Source organism: Alligator sinensis, unplaced genomic scaffold, assembly GCF_000455745.1.
Source record: "Alligator sinensis unplaced genomic scaffold, ASM45574v1 scaffold814_1, whole genome shotgun sequence".
Lineage (NCBI taxonomy): Eukaryota > Metazoa > Chordata > Crocodylia > Alligatoridae > Alligator > Alligator sinensis.
In genome coordinates, this window is record NW_005842352.1 from 360,429 (window position 1) to 380,257 (window position 19,829).

Consider the following 19,829-nt stretch of genomic DNA (forward strand, 5'->3'; position numbering starts at 1 on the left):
GGGGCCGCCCACTGCCCGGCCATGTGCCCTGCCAGGATGGCTGGGTCCAGTCTCCATGGAAACCCCAGCTTTGTGCTACCACAGAGCAGCTGGGGTCTCAATGGAGACCATCCCCAGTCATGCAGGCAGGGGCTGCTGGGAAATGAAATCCACTGCTGGCTGGATCCGGCCTGTGGGATGGACTTTGCCTGCCCAGGAGTAATATGTATAGTTTATACTGTGTACAAGTAGGTATAAAGGTGCTGCTCAAAAGTGTGTTATGGACTACCTGTGCTGAAACTTGTAGTAGTTTGCAAAAAAGGTAAAATGTATCAATTTTGGATAAACCAAGTCTCTAGGCATCCATGGTCACTTGCATATAAGCAAATCTTTGGAGATATTTTTATTTCAAAGTCAGTGTTTTTTGGTCCCTTGTGTTTCAAATTAGCCTCTGCTGTATCCTCTGCCCCCTTACATGTCGCATGTAATTCATTTCCACATGCTTGAGGAAGGAACAGAGCCTGAGCAGGGGCTGAGAGTCAGGTGGAGGAAGGGGCTGCAGGTGGAAAAAGTTGGTCGGGGAAGAGGGCAAGGGGACCATCTCCTTCCACCCACCCCCCCTCCATTATTTCCTTTGCTGTAAGCAGTAGGAAGGCAAAATCAAGACGGATCTCCGATAATTAGATTCTATACCTGGAAAATTATAACCAATCTCTACATTTTCCATATATAAAAATTATCGCAGGGTGTCTTAAATTCAGGGTCATCTTAGATTCAAGTAAATATGATAATTCATGTTAGGAAGGATATTAAGTCTTTAATTTGTTCATAGGGCTGTGAACAAGAGGAGAGGTTGTATCCTGACCAGTTCCTATATGACCGAGGCAACAATCATGGTGAAATGCATGCCAGTAATTGGACTGACCTGCACAATGAGGATGAAGAGAAATGCACGTATGAGATTAAAGGGAGTTACTCTGGCACCCGTAGTGAAGCAGATGACACATACCTTGGCAGAGATGGTTATAATGCACCAAGTCACTACCAACAGAACAGTGTGTACCATCTCCCAGACAACTTTAGACAGTACACAAATGGCCATAAGCAGGAATTTGCTGGCCATAACCAGCAAAGCAAAATATTGAATTTTCCTGATGCTCCAAAGGAACATCCTAAGGTACTTTGAAAACTGCTATATTTTTTGTGCTAAGACTTCATTGATTCATCCATTGATGCTAGACTGGTAATTAATCTTGACTGAAAACGCATTTCTAGATGTCAGGCAGTAGGCAAGGGAAGATGGCATTTGGAGACTAAATGGTTGAGAGACATGAGTTTTCATAGGCAGCAACCTACTTTGTTAGATGCTAACGTCTGCTTAGCATCTGACAAAGTAGGTCGTTGACTATGAAAACTCGTGCTTCTTCCAAGCAGTTGGTCTCTAAGGCTGCGTCCAGGCTAGCGCAGCTGTGCAGTATGTGGTGTAGCAGACATGTCTATGGTGCCACATGCTGCATGTTCAGTTGGTTTCTGCACTGCAAGAGAGCAGTGCAGAGGGTTTTTTTGACCCCTGAATATCCAGGGGCTACAAAAACCTGCAGAGAAAAAAAGCAGAGCAGCACACGTATTGGCAATGCTCACTGCTCTAAAAGCGGAGCTGGGCCGCCTGGAGCTGTGCTGCGGCTGCCAACAGCCAGGCTGTGTGTGGCAGAATTGCTGCTGCTGTAACCCCGGGAGGCCCCGAGGACCCTGAGTAAGGCTGCTGGGGTCAGCCCAGTGCTGGCCCCAGCCTCCCCTACCACCCCCAGGGTAACTTGCCATGTGCCATAGCATGTGTGGCATGGGTGTTCCCCCAGGGACAACTAGCGATGGCACAAGGTGTGCCACTGCTAGTTGTCCCTGGGGAACCAAACGTCCATACCACATGTGCATATAGGCTAAGATGTTAACCTGCCCTACTTCCTGCCTGACCTAACCTCTGACTTTTAGTTGGAAAGATGAGATGCTTTTGTAGGCATATCTGTCGCATTGAAACAGCTGAGACTCAATTATCTGAGCTGTTGCTTATATAAATGTAATGGCTTTGTTTTTATTTATAGAAAAACTAACTAGCACAAACTAATAGTAGATGTGCTGTGCTTCACAGTTAATGTAAACTTTGATTATAAGGCCCTGATTCGACAAAGTGCTGTTCACTTAAGAGCTTTGCTGATATGGAGCCTTAAGAGCTACAAAAACTTATAAAAACTTGTCAATCAAAAAGAAAAAAAACTTCTGTCATGAAGTTGGGGAAGGGAGTTTTAATTTATTTATCTATCGTCACAACAGCAATTTGGTACCTCTGAAGTTGTTAGCGGCCAACCAGTGGAATCTTACAGAGTCACATATAAGCCATATAAAAATGGCCTTCAACAAAATGGCCCTGTAAAACAAGGAACGACAAGAAGAACTGAAGCATTTGAAGAACTACAACGGGAATTTTTGGGTACTGATGAGAGTAAGTGTAAACTAACAAAGCTTGAAATTATGGTGAAATCTTTATACCACAGAAGTTGGTGGCAAAATTCCCATTTGAATTCAGTGGAGTCAGGATTTTATCCTTAGTCTTTATTAAATTGGAAATCAGAAAAAATACATTAATAGCTTAGATGTATGTAAACCTTTATTGCACTCAAAATTTATACTGAGGGTTAGTTCTCTGAGTTAGTCCTCATTTCTTCCTATTGCAGTTTTATTTTGATTTGGTATACTCAGTTTTGAATAATCAAAAATACTTTTGCCCAGATAAAGAATCTATATCTCGCTAGTTGCTCAACCAAGTACTGCTGATGTCACTCAAGCTTATTGACTGAATTGGAAGTGAGAGCGCTGTACACTTTCCGGTGTTTACTCTGCTCCTTGCAAAATTAGGCATTGAATAGGACCAGCCAGTAAATGAATGTCAAATCTGTAAGTGTAATGGAGAACTATTAAAGCCCTTGATGAATGTGTAAAGGAACTGTGAATTTACACTGTGCCATTGTTTACCCCTGAAGTCTGTGTTACTTTGATTCTCCAAGTGGAGTTCCAGCTACATGTGCAATTCTTATCTACTTTAGGTTTGTGTTTTGGGTGCCAGCAATGGATGTGACACTGAAGAGAAGGCAATTGCTTTCTGTTCCAAAGGTCTTTTGTACTATAAATATTTCATGTATGTTGCAGTAACTGACTTGTCTGAAAGTCATGCCTTCATCTTGACAGATTCTTCAGACAATATGCAGATTCTTCAGCTTCAGGTTCTTAATAAAGCAAAAGGAAGGCAACTGGAAGAACTTAATGAAAAGCTGGAAAAGAGCACCCAGCAGATAAGGTATCTGAATCATCAACTTGCAATGGTCAAAGGTATGAAGTTTACATAGACCTTTAGATTATCTCAGTTCTAGAAATTAATGAATTATTATATGTTCCTTCATTCTTTTATAACATGTTCCAACATACATGGAGATTGAGCTAGACTAGCAAATTCAGTTGCAATAAAACACTGAATTTGATTGTAATAAAATACTGCTCTACTTCTTCATGTTGGAGACACATTGGTCAGTGTCTAATCTTAATGATCACGGATTCAATTATTCTACTGTAATACTAATCCCATTCCAAATCTATTTACTGACATAGCCTCTATTTTGCCACCAACCTTAAAGAGAAGTAAGTGGGTAGTATGTTCCTACCTGCTTAGCTGTTGTCACTCTGTTTTGCTTTTATCTGAAGATAAGCCAATTACTTCCTCTAGATCTGTTAACTACATATTTTGGTTCTAGAGGCTGGTTCTTTCCTCATGAGCAGTTGACAATATCTCTGAACTGCTTGGACATGCCTGTCATATGAAGGCCCAGATTCAGAAATTGCTTCTGGGTAGTACTTTTCTCCAAGTTATTTCCTGAAGTGGGGCCTAAATTAATAGCTATTTATTTACTTTATTTTCATTTATTGTGTTGGAGTGGATTCAGCCATATGTAATCTGAACGTTCTGGAGAAAATGTAGTCCTGTTGTACTAATGCCATAAGGAACTCAGGATTTGGAGCAGCACTGTAGAAACTCTTAGGAAGATGAAGAACCATCCCCAAAGGCCAAGCCTAAAAGTACAAAAAATTTAAGTAAAGCAAAGTTAAGAGGAGACACCGAAGTTATCAGATCGATAATGGAGATATTTTGTGGTCATCTTAATTTATTTTTGGGGAGACAGAAGTGAGAACAGGAATAAGAGCAAGAAAAGAAGGGACATGAATGAGGAGAGGAAAGAAAGAACAGAAATTTGGAGGGAGAGCATGACGGTGGGGGAGGAGAGAAGATGCCTAGATCAGGACAAAAAAACAATTGGCAGACAGGAAATAGTGGCCAGATTTCAATCTCTACCATCCCTGGCTGTTCTGGGCAAACCTGTTAACCTTCTAGGATGCCTAGTTTAGTTTGCCCCATTGTGTGCGACAGGGAAGAAGATCCCACCAGGTCCTGGCTCCTGGTGCTGTCAGAATGCGTTTTTCTTTTACTCAAAGCATAAATGGGCTGGTGTCCTTCTGGCTGTTGCTGGGAGGAGGAGGTGGAGTGGGTGGGGGAAGAGAGAGGTGCCTAAGGCATTAGTGAATGGAGTGCCAAATGAAAATGGCCCCCAAAAGGTGTGCTTGCAGCTCACACTGCTTTTCAATTATTTCTCTTTTATAAGATGAAAAGGATGGCTTGGCCCTCAGTCTCCAGGAGTCGCAAAAATTGTATCAAGAGGGAAAAGAACGGGAGGTACATCTTGAAGGTCAAGTAAAATCACTGGAAGCCCAAATTCAGGCTCTTGCTGCCAATGAGGAGAAGGTACTGTAATTATCTTAATATCGGTAACTGTGGGAAATTTCTGCTAGATGTACTTGTTGGAAAGTAAATGTTAAGTGTAATCAGGACTAATTTACTGTTGTTAGGTGTCAAAATGTCAGGATTAGAGCGTGCAACAAAAGAATTGGTATGTTTAGTGAAAAATAGCTCATGTGATCAAACCCATTAAAACATGGGGACTGTTGATTATGATTACAATAGCCATGCATGCTTAAGTTGGTTGGGTCTTATGGTGACATATCTATGACTTTGAATATCAGAAATCCTATTTGATAAACTCTTGTTTTTGTATTTTTTTAAGTATCTTTAACTGGTGCATCTTGAGCATGTAGCATGAGAGAACACACATTTTCTGTAATAGCAAAACCTTTTAACATTTTATTCTAGGATCATTTTGTGGGGGCTAAAATGAGTCACTTCAGAGGTCTGACTGCTGTCAGCTAATGGAAGAAAAATACTGCAGTCCTTTGAAAGCTGTCAATAGCTTCTCTTATATGGACTTTCTTGGGCATTTTGTTTGTTGTTGGGGTTTTTTTCTGTTTGTCTTTGGCATGCCTTTGGATATTTTATAAGGTTTTCACTGTTATAGCTCTGTCTCCGACTCAAAACAGGTTGTTTTCACTTTTCCTGTAGATAAATATATTGGAAATTCTGAATGTTTGTGCTGTCTGGCAAACATGCACATCCTTCAGCTTTTCTTCCATCCTCCCTTTTGAGGTAGGATGGAAGTTGCTGTGATTTTGGACATTAAAGAAACCTTGTTGAAGAGTGGTGTCTGTTTTTAACAGTGTTAAGAAGCATGTGACATCTGCTACCTGATGCAGCATAAACAGAGCTTGTGAAGTTGGCTACTTGTCACGGGCAAAAGTGGCAAATGGAAGGCTTTAGGAAGTCCAGGGATCTTTTTTTTTTTTAAGTAGTTACTAATCCAGTGGCTAGATTTGTGCAAACCTAATGCATAGCTATCAGTGCTGAGCCTGGTAAAGAGATGGAAATAGGGTAACTTGTAACTTCAGCACCCAGAATGCTGGTGCTGTTAAGTCCCAGAACAGTGCCTTGGATTGCTTTCATGGATATGTGCAATTCCCCTGCCTTGTTGCATCTAGGAAAAAAACAAGGCACAGCATTTCCATGTCACGTCCCCTTGTTGGCACAGCATAATTCACAATGTCACCTTGCAAGGTGTGTCTTGTGACAGGGTTTTGAGCACCTCCTGCCTGGCTCCACTGGTGTGGCCTTATGAAATGCATAGTCATCTATTTGTGCTGCTCTGCTTGATGCAAGGAGCAGAGTGATTGTGACTTGGATGCCATCACTTGACTTAAGTCAGTGGGAGCTTGTTTTGCAAAAGAGCGGTGGTTGATTTAAGGTGTGTGGGGACAGAATTACATCTTGCCTGTCTGGAAACATGCTTTGGTCACTTCTGAAATAACAGAATAAACATGCATGATTTTGTAGGATTTTTAGATTTCTTCATAAAATTCCTAACTCCATTTTGCTAAGGAAGGATTCTGTGATTTTTGTTCTTTTAAGTACAATGTATGCTTCCAATTTGCAAATGCAGTTTGCAGCAGCTCTTTAGGTGTAGAAATGCAAGTAGAACTTTCAGCAAAGTTAATCTTTTTTGGAAGAGGATGCATTTAGAACTGACTTGAGACCAGTCTCTTATTTTTACTTTGACTGTGGGTTCTTGTAATTGCTCTCTTGGGTGCAGACTCTTGCCCACCTTGGTTGGTTGGGGAGGAAGAGGAAACGGGCAGACTCTCAAAAAGAGATGGATCTTATGAAGTATTTGGGAACAAGGCAGTAGTCAATGTTTGTAGCTTCCCTTAGAGGTTCTACGGGTGGAAGATACTTTAAAGATATGTCCAGGCTCCATAGGAGTTCTGCTGGCGGAGGTTGGTGTCCTGGGACCTTGATTACTATTTCCTCCTAACTAAATGGCACTTAGGTTGTAGCATTGATTTCTTTGTTTCCATAATGCAGAGTTTCTGTAGATTGTGTTTTGTTAGAATACCAGGTCCCACATAGTTAACAGGGGAGTAATTGTTTTAAAATGCATGTTAATTTTGGCTTCTTCTTAACCAAAGTCACTTTTATAGTTTTTTAATGTACTTGGTATTTTGAAGCTGTGTTCAAGTACTGTGTAATGGGTTTCTACAGATACTCAAGCAATCCAAAGTGGCAGAAGTAGCCATGGAAAGCATGCAGCAGCAGCTGTTAGAACTTCAGCATTCAGACTCTCTTCAGCGAGCCAGAGAGCAACACGAGACCATTGTAGCAGCACTCAAGCAGAAGTACGAAGAGCAAGTATTATCCTTGGAACAGCAACTTGACACTACAAATTCTACGCTACGAGAGCAGGTTAGGATGGATTTTTAGGACACTGAATATTTTACCAATACAGAAATCTGTACTAGATCCACTGTCTTCTATATCCAGTCCTTCCTAAAATTGCCTTGAATCCCAATTTTGTCTTCCAGTTGTTGACACCATAGAAAGGGAAGCACTCACACACATCCCATGTAAAACAAACACTGCATGGTGATAAACCTCCCAAACGAGTGGCTTTGGGAATACTCTAGTATGATGTAGCTGGAACACCACACTATGTGCGCACACTTCTTGCAACAATACGTTCATAGAAGTATGGTGAGAGGGGACCTGATCAGATCATCTAGTCCGATCCCCTGCCCTGGGCAGGAATGAATACGGGGCTTTTATGACCCATACTAAGGTTAAGCTCAAATGACCCCAGCTAGGTAGTTATCAAGCCTCCTTTTAAAGACCCCTAAGGTAGAAGCTAGCACCACTTCCCTTGAAAGCTGGTTCCAGATCCTGGCCGCCCTGACTATAAAGTAGTGCCTCCTGGTGCCTAGCCTGAATCTACTCTCAATCAACTTTTGGTCATTGTTCCTTGTTACTTCAGGAGGTGCTCGGGGGAACAGGGTCTCACCCAATCCCCTCTGGTTCCCACTGGTAAGTTTATAGATGGAGTTAATAAGTCTTTCAAGTAACTAGATTTCTGTGATTTATTCCAATTGATATAACATTTGCTAGCTTCATGTTGTAGTCCATTGTGTTTTATACAGCACTCCTAAGGCATTGTCTTAGTTACATGCCATCCAGGAATTTTCAAAGTAAACTGTGGTCTAACCACTCCACAAATTGAGAGCCAGTAATTTTCCTTGTTTAATTTCTTGAAGTGTTTCTTATCTGTAAACTTTTTAAAAAAAAAAAAAGCATTCTTACAAAAAAGAGGCATTTCACTAAGGTATTTGGAGCACTAGCTGGTTAATGATTATGAACAAGATCGCTCTAACTTAGTTGCAAGCGTTCTCATTGCTCTGGCTTTGCCTTCACTGAAAATAGGTGGGGGAGAAAACTGTATGGCCAAGATACAAAAATTTATGGCAGACCTGAGGCACTGCACCTTTCACCTCATGAGTAGCAGGCAGGGGGAAGGTGGTACTCTCCATCAGAGGGAACATTTTAGCTGCTACATGCTGTTAAGTCCTTCAGTGCCTTGTCTGCACTAAGACTTGCATCATACCTGCCACCCACATGTAAAAATGCTTTCTTTTCTGGTAAGATATACCTGTACGTACATACTGTGAAAGAGCTTTTCAGTTGGGGTTGATGTTTCAGGCTTACTGAATCAAATGATGCCTTTCACCAGTATGTATTTAAAATGCACGCTTTTCCCATAATAAACTTAGGAAAGTGTGATGCTACCAAGTTATACTGGATGATTGAACAGCTGTCTTTGAAAAGATGGGTTTGTAACTTGAAAAAAAATCTCTCTTTTTAGAAAGAGCTTTGTTGTCAGCTAGGGGAGCATGTGAAACAACTCGAAAAAACACTAGAACAAATCAAATGCGAAAAAACAGAAATAATCAACCGGTTGACAAGAAGCCTCGAGGAAAGCCAAAAGCAGTGTGCAAACTTACTGCAAACAGGTCAGTCTTGTATATGCAACTTACCTGCTGCTGTAAAAACTCTTGCACTTTCCAGAAGAATGAAACTATTTGTTTTCATGGTGAAATGGGTGCAATGCAAAAAATGAACATACTAGATTATTTGTGACAAATGTGTTGACCAACAGGGCTGTGCAAAACTTTGGCAGCTGTTTCATTTTGGAGGTGTTTCGGTGCCCAAAACACCAAATCTGAAACTAAACAGAAGGCTCCGAAACATCTCCAAAACAAAACGAAATCATAAAAAACTTTTTGGAAAACTTCGGAATTTTGGAGTCAGACTTGCAGGGAAACAGAAACTAAGAAGAGGAGGGGGAAGGACTGCTCTGATATTGACATCTGTAGCTGGCCAGTGTCTGCGATCTGTCCCTGAGGTCTCTTCCAACCCCAGTGCTCTGGGGGAGGGACGGCAGTCTGCTGTCATTCTGTGCAGATCCAGGGGCCTACACCCTCCTAAGAGGAGTCTGGCACAGCCCCGCAGCACTCCCGGAGGACACGGACCTCCGGATCTGCATGCGGGATAACAGCAGGCTGCCGCTGCTGGCTGGGGCCAGCGTCAGCACTCAAGTCTGCTTGGTGCATCCCATGCCAAGTGCTGGAAAGAAACCAGTGCTGACACTGGCCCCAGTCGGCAGCGGCAGCCTGCTATCATCCCGCATGTAGTTCTGGGGGCCGGCATCCCCTGGGAAGAGTCTGGCACAGCCAGCATGCTGCCGGCAAGGGATACAAGTTTTGCTTTGAACAGTTTGAGGTGCAGTTTAACAGAAACCCCTGCACCTATCTCTTTGAAACTTGGCAGGCTTCATGCCCTCAGAAGGGGCTACCAGCCCTGCAGTGTTCATCCAAATTAGGCAAGAAATGACAATGTTTTTTATAGGCATTTTAGTGATTTCCCCATTATAGCCTATGGCCAAATCACTAAAACAGCAATATCCTTTGAATAACCATTGTTTGGACTCTGTCATACTCTCTATCTAAGAGAGAATGTGATAAGCAGTAACGTGATGGTAACTCATATGATGGGCGAATTAGTTTGTAATGTTCCTTCCAGTACTGATTTTGAGTTATGGAAAGAGGTATACCACTTGCAAATATAGCTTGAGCTAATTTCTCATCTGCTTTTTCTTGATCTTCTGACATTTTGTCCACAAAGCTTGATAAAAAGCTTGGCTGTCTTGAACAGCTACTCAAGGTGGATTGCATATCTGGTGACAGTGAACTTGAAAGTGAGGATCCTGCTGCTTTTCCCCCAGACCTGGCAGCTCAACATTTTCATTTTCCATTTTTTGCAAATCTGCTATTTCACTTTGAGCTACCAAGTTCCTGCAACAAAAGGGGGAAAAGATTTTTATTTTAGCTTATTCTAGTCTGGCCTCATCCATCAGAAGGAGAAGCAGCAGGGAGCTTGCTTCCCCATTCCCCGCCAGAGAGAACACTCTGCTGCTCAACTTGCTGCTCAGTTGCCCTGGGACTGCAGAGCCAAAGGGAAGTATAGTCTGGCCTCTGCCATTGGCCAGAGGACTAAGCTTGCTCTGCTGGGTTGAAATAGTTAACTATTTACTTGTCACATAATAAAAATGATTATTGTTAAGCCTAAACTACTTAGGGGGCTTAGTGCAAGCAGAAAAGCGGGATACAAATAATTTAAATAAATAATATTTCAGAGTTGCATTAACAACTTTAAAAATTATAACGTTTTAAAACAATATAGATGCTAGTCTATACTGTGTGTTGTTTAACATATTAACTTGTTTATTTACATAGGATTCCTGAAGTAGACCTTTCTCAGATGATGTTGTTACACCACTTGGTTGTAGTAAACTCTCTGGTAACCGGCACCTTACAAGCCGGCATGCTCTGTTAACTGGCATGCCGACTTGCAGGGGAAAGTGAAACCAGAAGTGCCCACTGTGGCACTTCCAGTTTCTCCAAGCTCCTACGGCCTGGGGCAAAGCAATCTGCGCTGCTGAGCCCCCACGGCCCAGGGGCATAACAGGCTGTGCGGGGCATACCTCCCTGTCCCACGGGGTCTGCAGGAGGGGCGGAGGGATGCGGCGGGAGAAGCGGCAGCTGGGGCTGCTCAATTAACCAGCATATTTTGTTATCCAGCATCCCCCATTCCCAACTTTCTTCCTTCCTTCAGTGGCTTGAACTTCACTATAATGATGCCACACTCTAGTTTTGTTCTAATTAGGCATTATTATGACTACTTCAAACCAAAAGCACTAAAAAAACCTAACAGATCTTATGCAAACACTTCCAACTTTCCCAACTCAAGAAAAGAAATGAGACACTGCTCTATGCATTTGAACTGAAAGCAAAACAAAAATTAATCAGTTTAATTTTGGTTTTGCTTTCACTTGCAGTCTGAGATGAAGTAAGAATTTTAGCTTTGGTTTTGATTTGATCTGCAGAGCCAATTGGTACGAAGCAGCTAGTATTCACTTCAGATTCGGATTTGAGGGTCAGCGATTCGATTCAGTGATTTGAATCACTGTCCTGAGTTGATTTGGCTGAATCGAACAAGCCCCAGTCCCCGCCCGCTCTCCCAGCCCCATCAATGGCTGCCTTGCCCGGCCCCAGCATTCCAGCTTTTTAAAAAAAAAAAAAAAAAATCCTGCGCTTGCTGGCTCCTGCCAGGCAGGGGAGCGATCCCTACTGCCCAGTGCTTCAAGGATGCCCTGCGACAAGCCCTCATCCTCCTCCTGCTTTCCCAGCCCTGCCAGTGGCTGCCCCGCCTGACCCCAGTGTCTTGGCTCCAGTCCCCCTCGCCCCCTGCTTACTGGCATGGAGTCTGGGTGCAGCTTCCTGCAGTGGTGAGTGGGGACTGCCTGAAGCTCTCCGAATCTTTTCTGAATCCATTTGGAAAGCTCGACTCGATTTGGACCTTTTTATTGGTCTCCCAATTTGATTTGGATTTGGGGATTCAGCCGCTGAATCTCCTCTGAATCAAATCCGCACCCGAAGCTTCGCATAGCCCTACCCATTAGGTGAATTCATAACTTGATTTTTGGTTTGGATTATTATGTGAGTATATTTACCCTCCTGTTTACAAATCAATAAACATATATGTACTTTCTCAGTCACATCGCAGGGATAATCACCTGAAAAACATTTATTACAACTTTGAAACTGCCAAGCTTGCCTAACATTGCATTGGCATCCATTCGTTGTGACTGATGTATTTTATGAAACAATGAATTTTTAGAAATGGAGAATTTCCAACAGAAAAATAAAACACTGGAAACATTTCTGAATAATTTTCCATTTGGGAAACTTTTCTGCCCCACATCTCTGAGTAGAGAGAAGTCTCAAATGCAAAGAGGCTGGAAAAAGCCTGGATTAAGTCGGAGTAGGAGGTGGTTTTTGTATAAGAAAACAAGTAATTATTAGCATGATAGATAATATCAGATAGAATGTACTTGACCACATAACAACACTACTGGATATTGCAGATCACAAAATGATTGTCAAATGCCCTTGGGTAGTACTAGCAACTAAATATAATTAGACTCTTTCTTTTAAAAAAATGTATCTGTTTTTCCAAGGCAGCAGTGTTCCTGATGGTTTCCTGGCATAATTACACAATTTCCTTTTTGCTTCTATATGAAAAGTAAATTTTTGATGCATCTTCTTCCATATAACTTTAAGTCTACCAATTAAAGAAAATATATCTGAAATGAAGCCATGACAGCCCCTGAGTCCTGAATAAGTTGCTGTATTTAAATCTAAGAACTGTAGCCAAAAACACCCTCTTTCACATTTGCAACTTATGTCTTAAAATAGTGGTGTTCAGGCTCATAGTAAATGGAGTAAGAGTAACTGCTGAAGTCAGCATAACTCTTCACAATGGATGTTCAGATGGCTGTGTAAACTCCTGTGTTTCTGTAGGCTCCGTACAGGAGACCAGTCAGTTACGGTTCCAGCTACAGCAAGCTCAATCTGCCCAGCTGATGAGCAAGAACATGAACAAGGCTTTGCAGGTTAGCTTATTTTATTAAAAATGTATTGCCATTGTTGTTTTTGATTTTTAAACAGATGAACATGTTGGGGAGGAACCCTCTTAAGTTAAAACATTTTATGGAAATGGAATGTCCTGTTTTAGTCCTTTACTGAAAGGAGAGAGTTCTGGGATATGTGCGTTACAGTGGGGAAAATATTATTGTCTTTTATCTGATGGAAAAAATATTTAAAATTCAGTCCTATATTCTGAGGTGTGGGTAGAGTGGGAATCTATTAATTTAATTGGATATATAGAACTATAGTCCTGAATCCTATTTTGATGAGTTGGTATTGCCACCATGATGTAATGGTAAGGAGTTCTTGGCCGTATATAGCTAGAAGTATACATTTGTGTACTTTTTTTGAGACCCTAAATCCTCTAGTTGCTATGACTGATAATATAGAGAATACGTATCCCCCCTACCATGAAATGCCTATCATGGTAATTGAGTAAGGGAAAATCAGATGGAAGTTAGCTAGCCTTTGCGGGGGGAAGCTCTAATACTAAGAACACTCTAATATACTAGACACAGAGTGTGAGGAAGATTATCCGGTTTCAATTATAACTTGTGACAGGCTCAGTAAGCTAAAATGGTTCTAACCAACCAAATCACATGCTTTAGAAGAAGTGAAGTCCTCCAAATATCCAGGTCCAGTGTATAGAGAACTTGGTTTCATAAGCTTGTTTTAGTATTAGTAACCTGACTCAAACAATTCTTGTTGGGCCTATTATGTATAATATCTGTTTTATATAATATAATACAATATGCATTATAATGTTCTTTTGTGTATGTGTGTTTGTTTTAAGGAAGAGCTAACAGAACTAAAAGAAGAAATAGTTTTGTATGAATCTGCTGCTAAACTTGGAGTATTTTTGAATGACACATGTGGTGAACCACGTGTAGATATGAATGAGTCCTATGTGGACTTGGGTATTAAAAAAGTCAATTGGAAAAAATCAAGATTTCACAGGTATGGGGTAAATATAATTCTGAGAAGGAAAAAAACCATCTATTTCAGATGGTCTAGGAGGAAAATGTATAATGTTTAAAATAATACGTATTATGCCAATTGTTCTAATATACATAGTAGACTTTTTCTTCTTTCAAGGCATCGGGTTTTGGCTACTGGAGGCAGGGTAGGACCAGTGGTCTGAACCAGTATCTTAAATCCGACGTCTGAATACTGCTGAATTAGATAAGGCAGGGGTGGGCAATTCTTTAGGCTGGAGGGCCACTTAACAAGTTTTGGTGTGCTGTCAAAGGCTGCACACAAACAGTCTTTTAGAAGATATAATTTTAAAAAATTATAAATTAAAAAAACCTAATTGTATACTAAAAATCAAACATCTGCTATAACATGTTTTTAAGTTTATTTAAAAAATATTTTTCCCTTTTTTTGCATGGCATATAGAGGCGATTATGTAATAGCTCAAAATTAAAATCTTACTTTTGTCTATTGTGCGGTGTGCTGCCTGCGCACTAGATCATGGGGTGAGTGGCAGGGGGCACATTCAAGCAGAGCTCACCTGGGCAGTGCAGGTGCAGGCTGCCCCCACAGTGCTCCACATTGGGCCAAGCCTGACCTACTCCTGCCTGAACTAGCCCAGACTGTGCTTCAGCCTATGTCTGCAGGCTCTGGCCCGGCCAGTGCGCACAGCTTTCTGGAGGGACTGCTCCTGGTGCGGCTGCAGCTGCCCAGGTACTAGTAGGCTCTCTTTGCCTCTAGTGGCTTCTCCTTTTGCCCCTGCTGCGCCGCTTCAGGGGGTTGGGACTAGGCAGCTCCTGCCCCAGTGCTTGGGGCTGCAGGTCCTGCTCCCAGCTGCCTTCTGCCTATTCAGCCACCTACTTTTACAGGCAGAAATCAGCTTGTAAAGTATGGATAAAGGTCAGAAATATATCTGGGTGATGGATCTCCACCTGGAGCATTATATATTACTGCAAATAATAGGCATCCATTCCTTTGCCGGTTGGAACTCTTGGTCTTCATGAAGAGCCTGTAGAAATATACATGGATTAATTTCAATATTTGTGGCTTTGCTTCTTTCTCTACTTAAAACTGTTTGGAACCAGCAAATTGATAGTTATTTCAAAATAGCACAAATTATGTCTAGGTGAAGGAGTTCTAGGAAGTAACTTTTTAAACCTAGAATCTCGGCTACTTGATTTCTAATCAGTTTCATAGTTCCTAAGCTGCCTGACCTTTATAGCAGTTGTATTGAATGTAGAATTTAACTTGGCTTTGTTGTCATGTTGCATGGAAAATGTAGTTTTTAGCATTCTTTACATGTTTAGAGTAAGCTTCTTATACTTTTTAAGCAATGTAACTTTGTTAACTGTAGCATGAAACCTGAAATAGATGTGAAACCTGCCATTTTTATTTTACCAGTGTTAAACAGGGACTGATCATGTTTTCTCCACAGGGCAATACAGAATAGAGATAAGGAACTTTCTAAAGATGATCTCATCATAGAATTGAAAGCTGAACTAGAACGTTTATTGAACAGTAACAAAATGAAGAGAAATCAAATTTCTCAGTTACAAAATGATCTTAAAGACTGTCAGCGAACAACAGATAAATTCCAGCAGTTGCTGAAAGCAGAAAAAATAGCAAGAGAGTCTGAGGTTTGTTCATTTGAAATCATCATTATACTTTTAATTTATTAAGATTTCACAAAACTTTGCAAAACTTCACTGGATTTTAACTAAAACCAAACCTATAAGCCAGTGGTCTCCAACCTTTTTATGGTGAAGATCACTTTTTGACACCCCAGGATCGCTACTGCCTCCCAGACAAACTGCCTGGGCTCTGACCCCACACACCCACCCCGGCCCCGGCAGTAGGGGGCGTGGCTCAGCTTGGCCACTGTGTCCTGCTGCTCCTGATCGTGGCACCTCTGACAGGCTGAGATCGACTGTCAGAGGCTCCATGATGGACCAGTTGATTGTGATCAACTGGTTGGTGACCACTGCTGTAAGCCATCTCCTCCCCTTCTCCCCCCCCCCGATGAGAATATAAGTAATTTCTTCTAATGTTTAATCCCCAGAAGCAAATGAATCTATTAACTTCAAGGAAAGTATTGTGTTCCGCTGCTACCTATTCTATAATTTGTGTGGGAGAAATAGGTGAAAGATGTATCAGAACTTTGGCATGTTTTATTCTTATTAAGATTCTAGTACAGGCTAGTATACTTTAGTAAATTGGTTATGCTCTCTCTTTGTTTTGGGTAAAAGCAAATCTTTGTGCTAAAAAGCAGCACTTTCCTTGAGAGATCATAGGTTTAATGTGATGTAAGATCATAGGTTTAATGTAATGTGTGTACACACAATTCACTCAAATTTGATATCAGCAAGCATCTGTTAAAGGTCATCTAGCAGTTCCCTGGACTTTATTTAGTATTAATTGTAACTTGATCTTTTCTCATTCTCCTATATTACTTCTGTCCCCTGCCCCCTCCATATTGAATGCTGTTCTTCAAAGCATGCTTTTTATAAATTGGGCAAACGTGACAATTTCTCTCTTTATAACGCCTCTGGAAAATTGTGACCTGGAGAGAGGTGGGTTTTGCAAGATCCCACTAGAAAGGCCTGCTGTCTCCACTAGGTGATGCGTTTTCAATTTAGGTCCAGGATATTGAGCCATATACTTTTTAAGTGAAACCTGAAGGCCTTTAGAAAAATCATAATTTACAAGTATTCAGTCCATATCATTGCCTTCTACCATTTTGGTTTAAGAACAACTATTTGCCTAAGATTTGAAAGCATCCCACTTTAATTTCTAATGCAGGTATAAGTCCATATATGCCTGATCACTTATCCTGACTTTTTTTCTTTACAGACTAAAGTGAATAATGTAGAAAATCATACTGATATCTTATGGTCCAATCCTTCTGCTTCTGATAATCTTAAGGAAGAAATTCGGAGACTGCGGGAAACGAATGAAGCTTTGCATCAAGAAATTGAGGTCAGTTTAAACTTGCAGTTCCCAAGATGAAGCTGACCAGTTACTGTTCCAGAACGTGAAATTCAAATTGGTTAAAATTAGCAGTGGTTAAAATTGTTTCGTGATCTGATTCTTTCATTTGCATAGAATCATAGTTCATCAATTCAGAATCTTAAAGCAAATGAGGAAAAACTGAAAAGTGCAAACCAAGATTTATGTAGTCAAATGAGACAAATGATTCAGGACTTTGATCAGGATAAGCAGGAAGCCATTGACAGGTAAGTGTTTCATTTGTATGTATTTTAACACCTCCTTCTGGTTTTTGATATTGAAACTATACCAGAACTTTTTGTATCCCCTTTGGGTTGGGAGGGGAATGTTTACTCTTGTTTTCCTTGCCAGAAACAAGGTGCCAGGAGTCACTTGTGTACTACTTCCTTCCCCCCGCCACCCCTGCTTTCCCATATCTTTACCACCTGTCCTAGGTGTGAAAGAACCTATCAGCAACATCATGAAGATGCAAAAGCCCAGCTTTGGAAAGACCTTCTGGAGAGGCATGCTGCAGAGAAAGAACAACTTATTCAGGCGTATGAAGAGACCATTTCTCAGTTAAAGTAAGACGCCACTAGTTTTTTCATTCTTTCAAATCTGAGGGTCTACCGTTAAGCTTACCTCCTCAGTCAAGGTTTTTATAACTTCAAAAAGCAAAGTATTTGAACTGACTGTGCTCCTATGAGTTGAAAGAATAGCAACTAAAAATGAGTAACTTCTATCTTGAAGGGCTAACATAGAAGCATTGAACAAGGAGATAATTGCAGTGAAAGAATGTTACATAGCAGTCTGTGGAGAGAAAGACACCCTGGAAACTACTCTGAGGAGAAAACTTGAGCAAGAACAACAATCCAAGGAAGAGAAGGTATAAGTGAAAGTGTCTGTGAAAGTGCACTTTTTCAGAGTGCTGTGCATCTAAACTAGTTGGAAAAAAAAGTATTATTGAATTACTTTTAATTTGACTGATATGTTAACAGCAGGGATGTCAGATTCACTAAGTGGATATACTTGTCTGTAGGCCAGAGTATAAATCCCAAAGTTGGCCTGCAGCTCATGCTAATTGCGAGCTGCTCTAGAGAGAAACCATAGTTACTACCTAAAGGCTAGAGTCTACACTACCTATCTGTTTACTCCTAGTGTACTGTCATGCTCTAAATTAGGTGGGGGAAATTTGCTGCTTTTCAGAGGTACTGCTATTCTTGCCCTTTAATTTTTTCTTTCATCAGTCTGTCTTTCTCTTCTGTTCTGCATTTCTTACCCTGATTTAATGCTGATTCTTGATTGCTGTTGTTTGACTTCTAAGTTGATAATCTAGCAGAAGTAATGGGATATAGTGGAGATCATTGCTTTTGAAATTGTCTGTAGACTTAGGCATGTAGACCACTCTGCTTAGACATATACTGTGCTCACGTATGAGAAGTTTGCTTGACAACTGTGAAGCCTGCCCTCATTTTGAAATACAAGTTAAAATCTGGACCACCTAGAAATATTCTGTAGGTCACATGATTTAAGTAGATCATGCATCTGAAAACTTGGTTTAAGTAATTGCCTCTTCCCAAATGTTCATTTAGGTTGGAAACCTGACAAGCCTTAAGTGTTATGTTGTTGAGAGCTTTCATTTAAAAATAATAGACCAGATTTTGGACCTGCCAAAATCAGTGACTGATGGCATGCATTTTTACTGTTAAGGTTATTCCTAGGGTCCTACTGAATTCACAGCAGAAGTGGGGTGCACTGTGGCTCCTTGAATTTTGCAGGTTCCCTGGCTTCCCCCCCCCGCCTGCTGCTTGGTAGAGGGGCCCTGCTTTGCAGCTTGCTCCAGATCAGCAGGGAGGCGAAAACTGTGGTTTTAAATATGGCACAGTTTTTTCCTTCCCACTGCTGATTTGGCTGAGGGGCCCCAGATGGCCCTGCTGTTTGCTGCTGACTGGTGGGGAGGCAAAAACTGTGCCATGTTTAAAACCGTAGTTTTAGCTTCCCTGCTGATGAGGAGAAAGCAGCGAGGCCCTTTTCTAACAGCAGCGGGGAGTAGGGCGGGGGCAGTGGAGTTTAACAAGCGTATGTCTCACTGTGCTCGTAATATATTGGGTTTCTCTTCACAGCTGTCCCACAACAAATAGGAAGGTTAGACTTCTGATTTCAGAAACTGTCTGTTTGCCACATCAGTCCTGTCTAGTGCAGTTAATACCCGCTGTGTAGAAGTGGTAGCATAAGGGTTTTTTTATTAGTTTCTTATGTGTCAAACTTGTTTGGCACATAGGGCAATAATATATATTTTTTCTAATTTTCAGCTATGCAAATTCCACATAATCTGAAAACACTGTTCTTGTATAATGATGGTGATTTAAGGTTAACTGTTTTTAATAGGATATATTTTTATTTTGCTTTGCCATATATGTACTAACTTAGAAGAGCCTGTGTTGTTTAGCTTGTCTTAATAAAGTATGGAAAACAGTTGCAACTCCAAAATACTTCGATTAACACCAATATTGAGTAGAACAATACCCCCTTTGTACAGTAGTCACATTTATAAAACAGCTGTTCCTTATCAAGAACCAAATTTCTTAACATGATGTTGCTGATCCATTGGACAGGATCTAGAATATTAGTCAGATATATTTGCATACCTTTAATTGCTTCTTTTTGGAGCAGCTTTCTGAGAGCTGTAGTTGGAAAGCTCTGAAAGATCAGCCCCGAGTGGTGGTGTGGTATGAAGTTGTTCAGTTGCATGTTCTAAATTTTGCCTAGCTCAAGAAAAAGCTGTTGGAAGAAAAAGAAGATGCTCTTAACTGCCTGAGGACTGAATTAGAAGAAAAATGCAGGAAGTCTATTATAGCAGCAAAAAACCAGTGGCTGAAAGAGAGAGAAGTTGTTACAAAGCAACAGGTTGAAACTGAAGTTACATTAGCCAGAGCCCAATGGGAAAAAGAAAAAAAAGAGGTGTGGGGCTTGCATGAATTGAAATACAGAAGTGTATTAATCAACTTTGAGTGGATGTGGGGGGGGGGGGGGGGGGA

At 41.1% G+C, this 19,829-nt stretch overlaps 1 protein-coding gene across 2 annotated transcripts in view; it reads left to right on the forward strand.

Annotated features, from left to right (window-relative positions):
• The window catches only part of CEP152 (centrosomal protein 152), a 52,480-nt gene that overhangs the window by 14,380 nt on the left and 18,271 nt on the right, over positions 1–19,829 (forward strand). For both annotated transcript variants that reach the window (XM_006029037.2, XM_006029036.2), the window contains 14 exons: positions 812–1,156; positions 2,308–2,476; positions 3,220–3,360; positions 4,683–4,822; positions 7,004–7,204; positions 8,652–8,799; positions 12,709–12,800; positions 13,628–13,791; positions 15,242–15,443; positions 16,657–16,782; positions 16,909–17,039; positions 17,247–17,375; positions 17,542–17,677; positions 19,561–19,752. In XM_006029037.2, the coding sequence (XP_006029099.1) occupies positions 812–1,156; positions 2,308–2,476; positions 3,220–3,360; positions 4,683–4,822; positions 7,004–7,204; positions 8,652–8,799; positions 12,709–12,800; positions 13,628–13,791; positions 15,242–15,443; positions 16,657–16,782; positions 16,909–17,039; positions 17,247–17,375; positions 17,542–17,677; positions 19,561–19,752 (2,316 nt within the window). The remainder of the gene's footprint in view (positions 1–811; positions 1,157–2,307; positions 2,477–3,219; positions 3,361–4,682; positions 4,823–7,003; positions 7,205–8,651; positions 8,800–12,708; positions 12,801–13,627; positions 13,792–15,241; positions 15,444–16,656; positions 16,783–16,908; positions 17,040–17,246; positions 17,376–17,541; positions 17,678–19,560; positions 19,753–19,829) is intronic.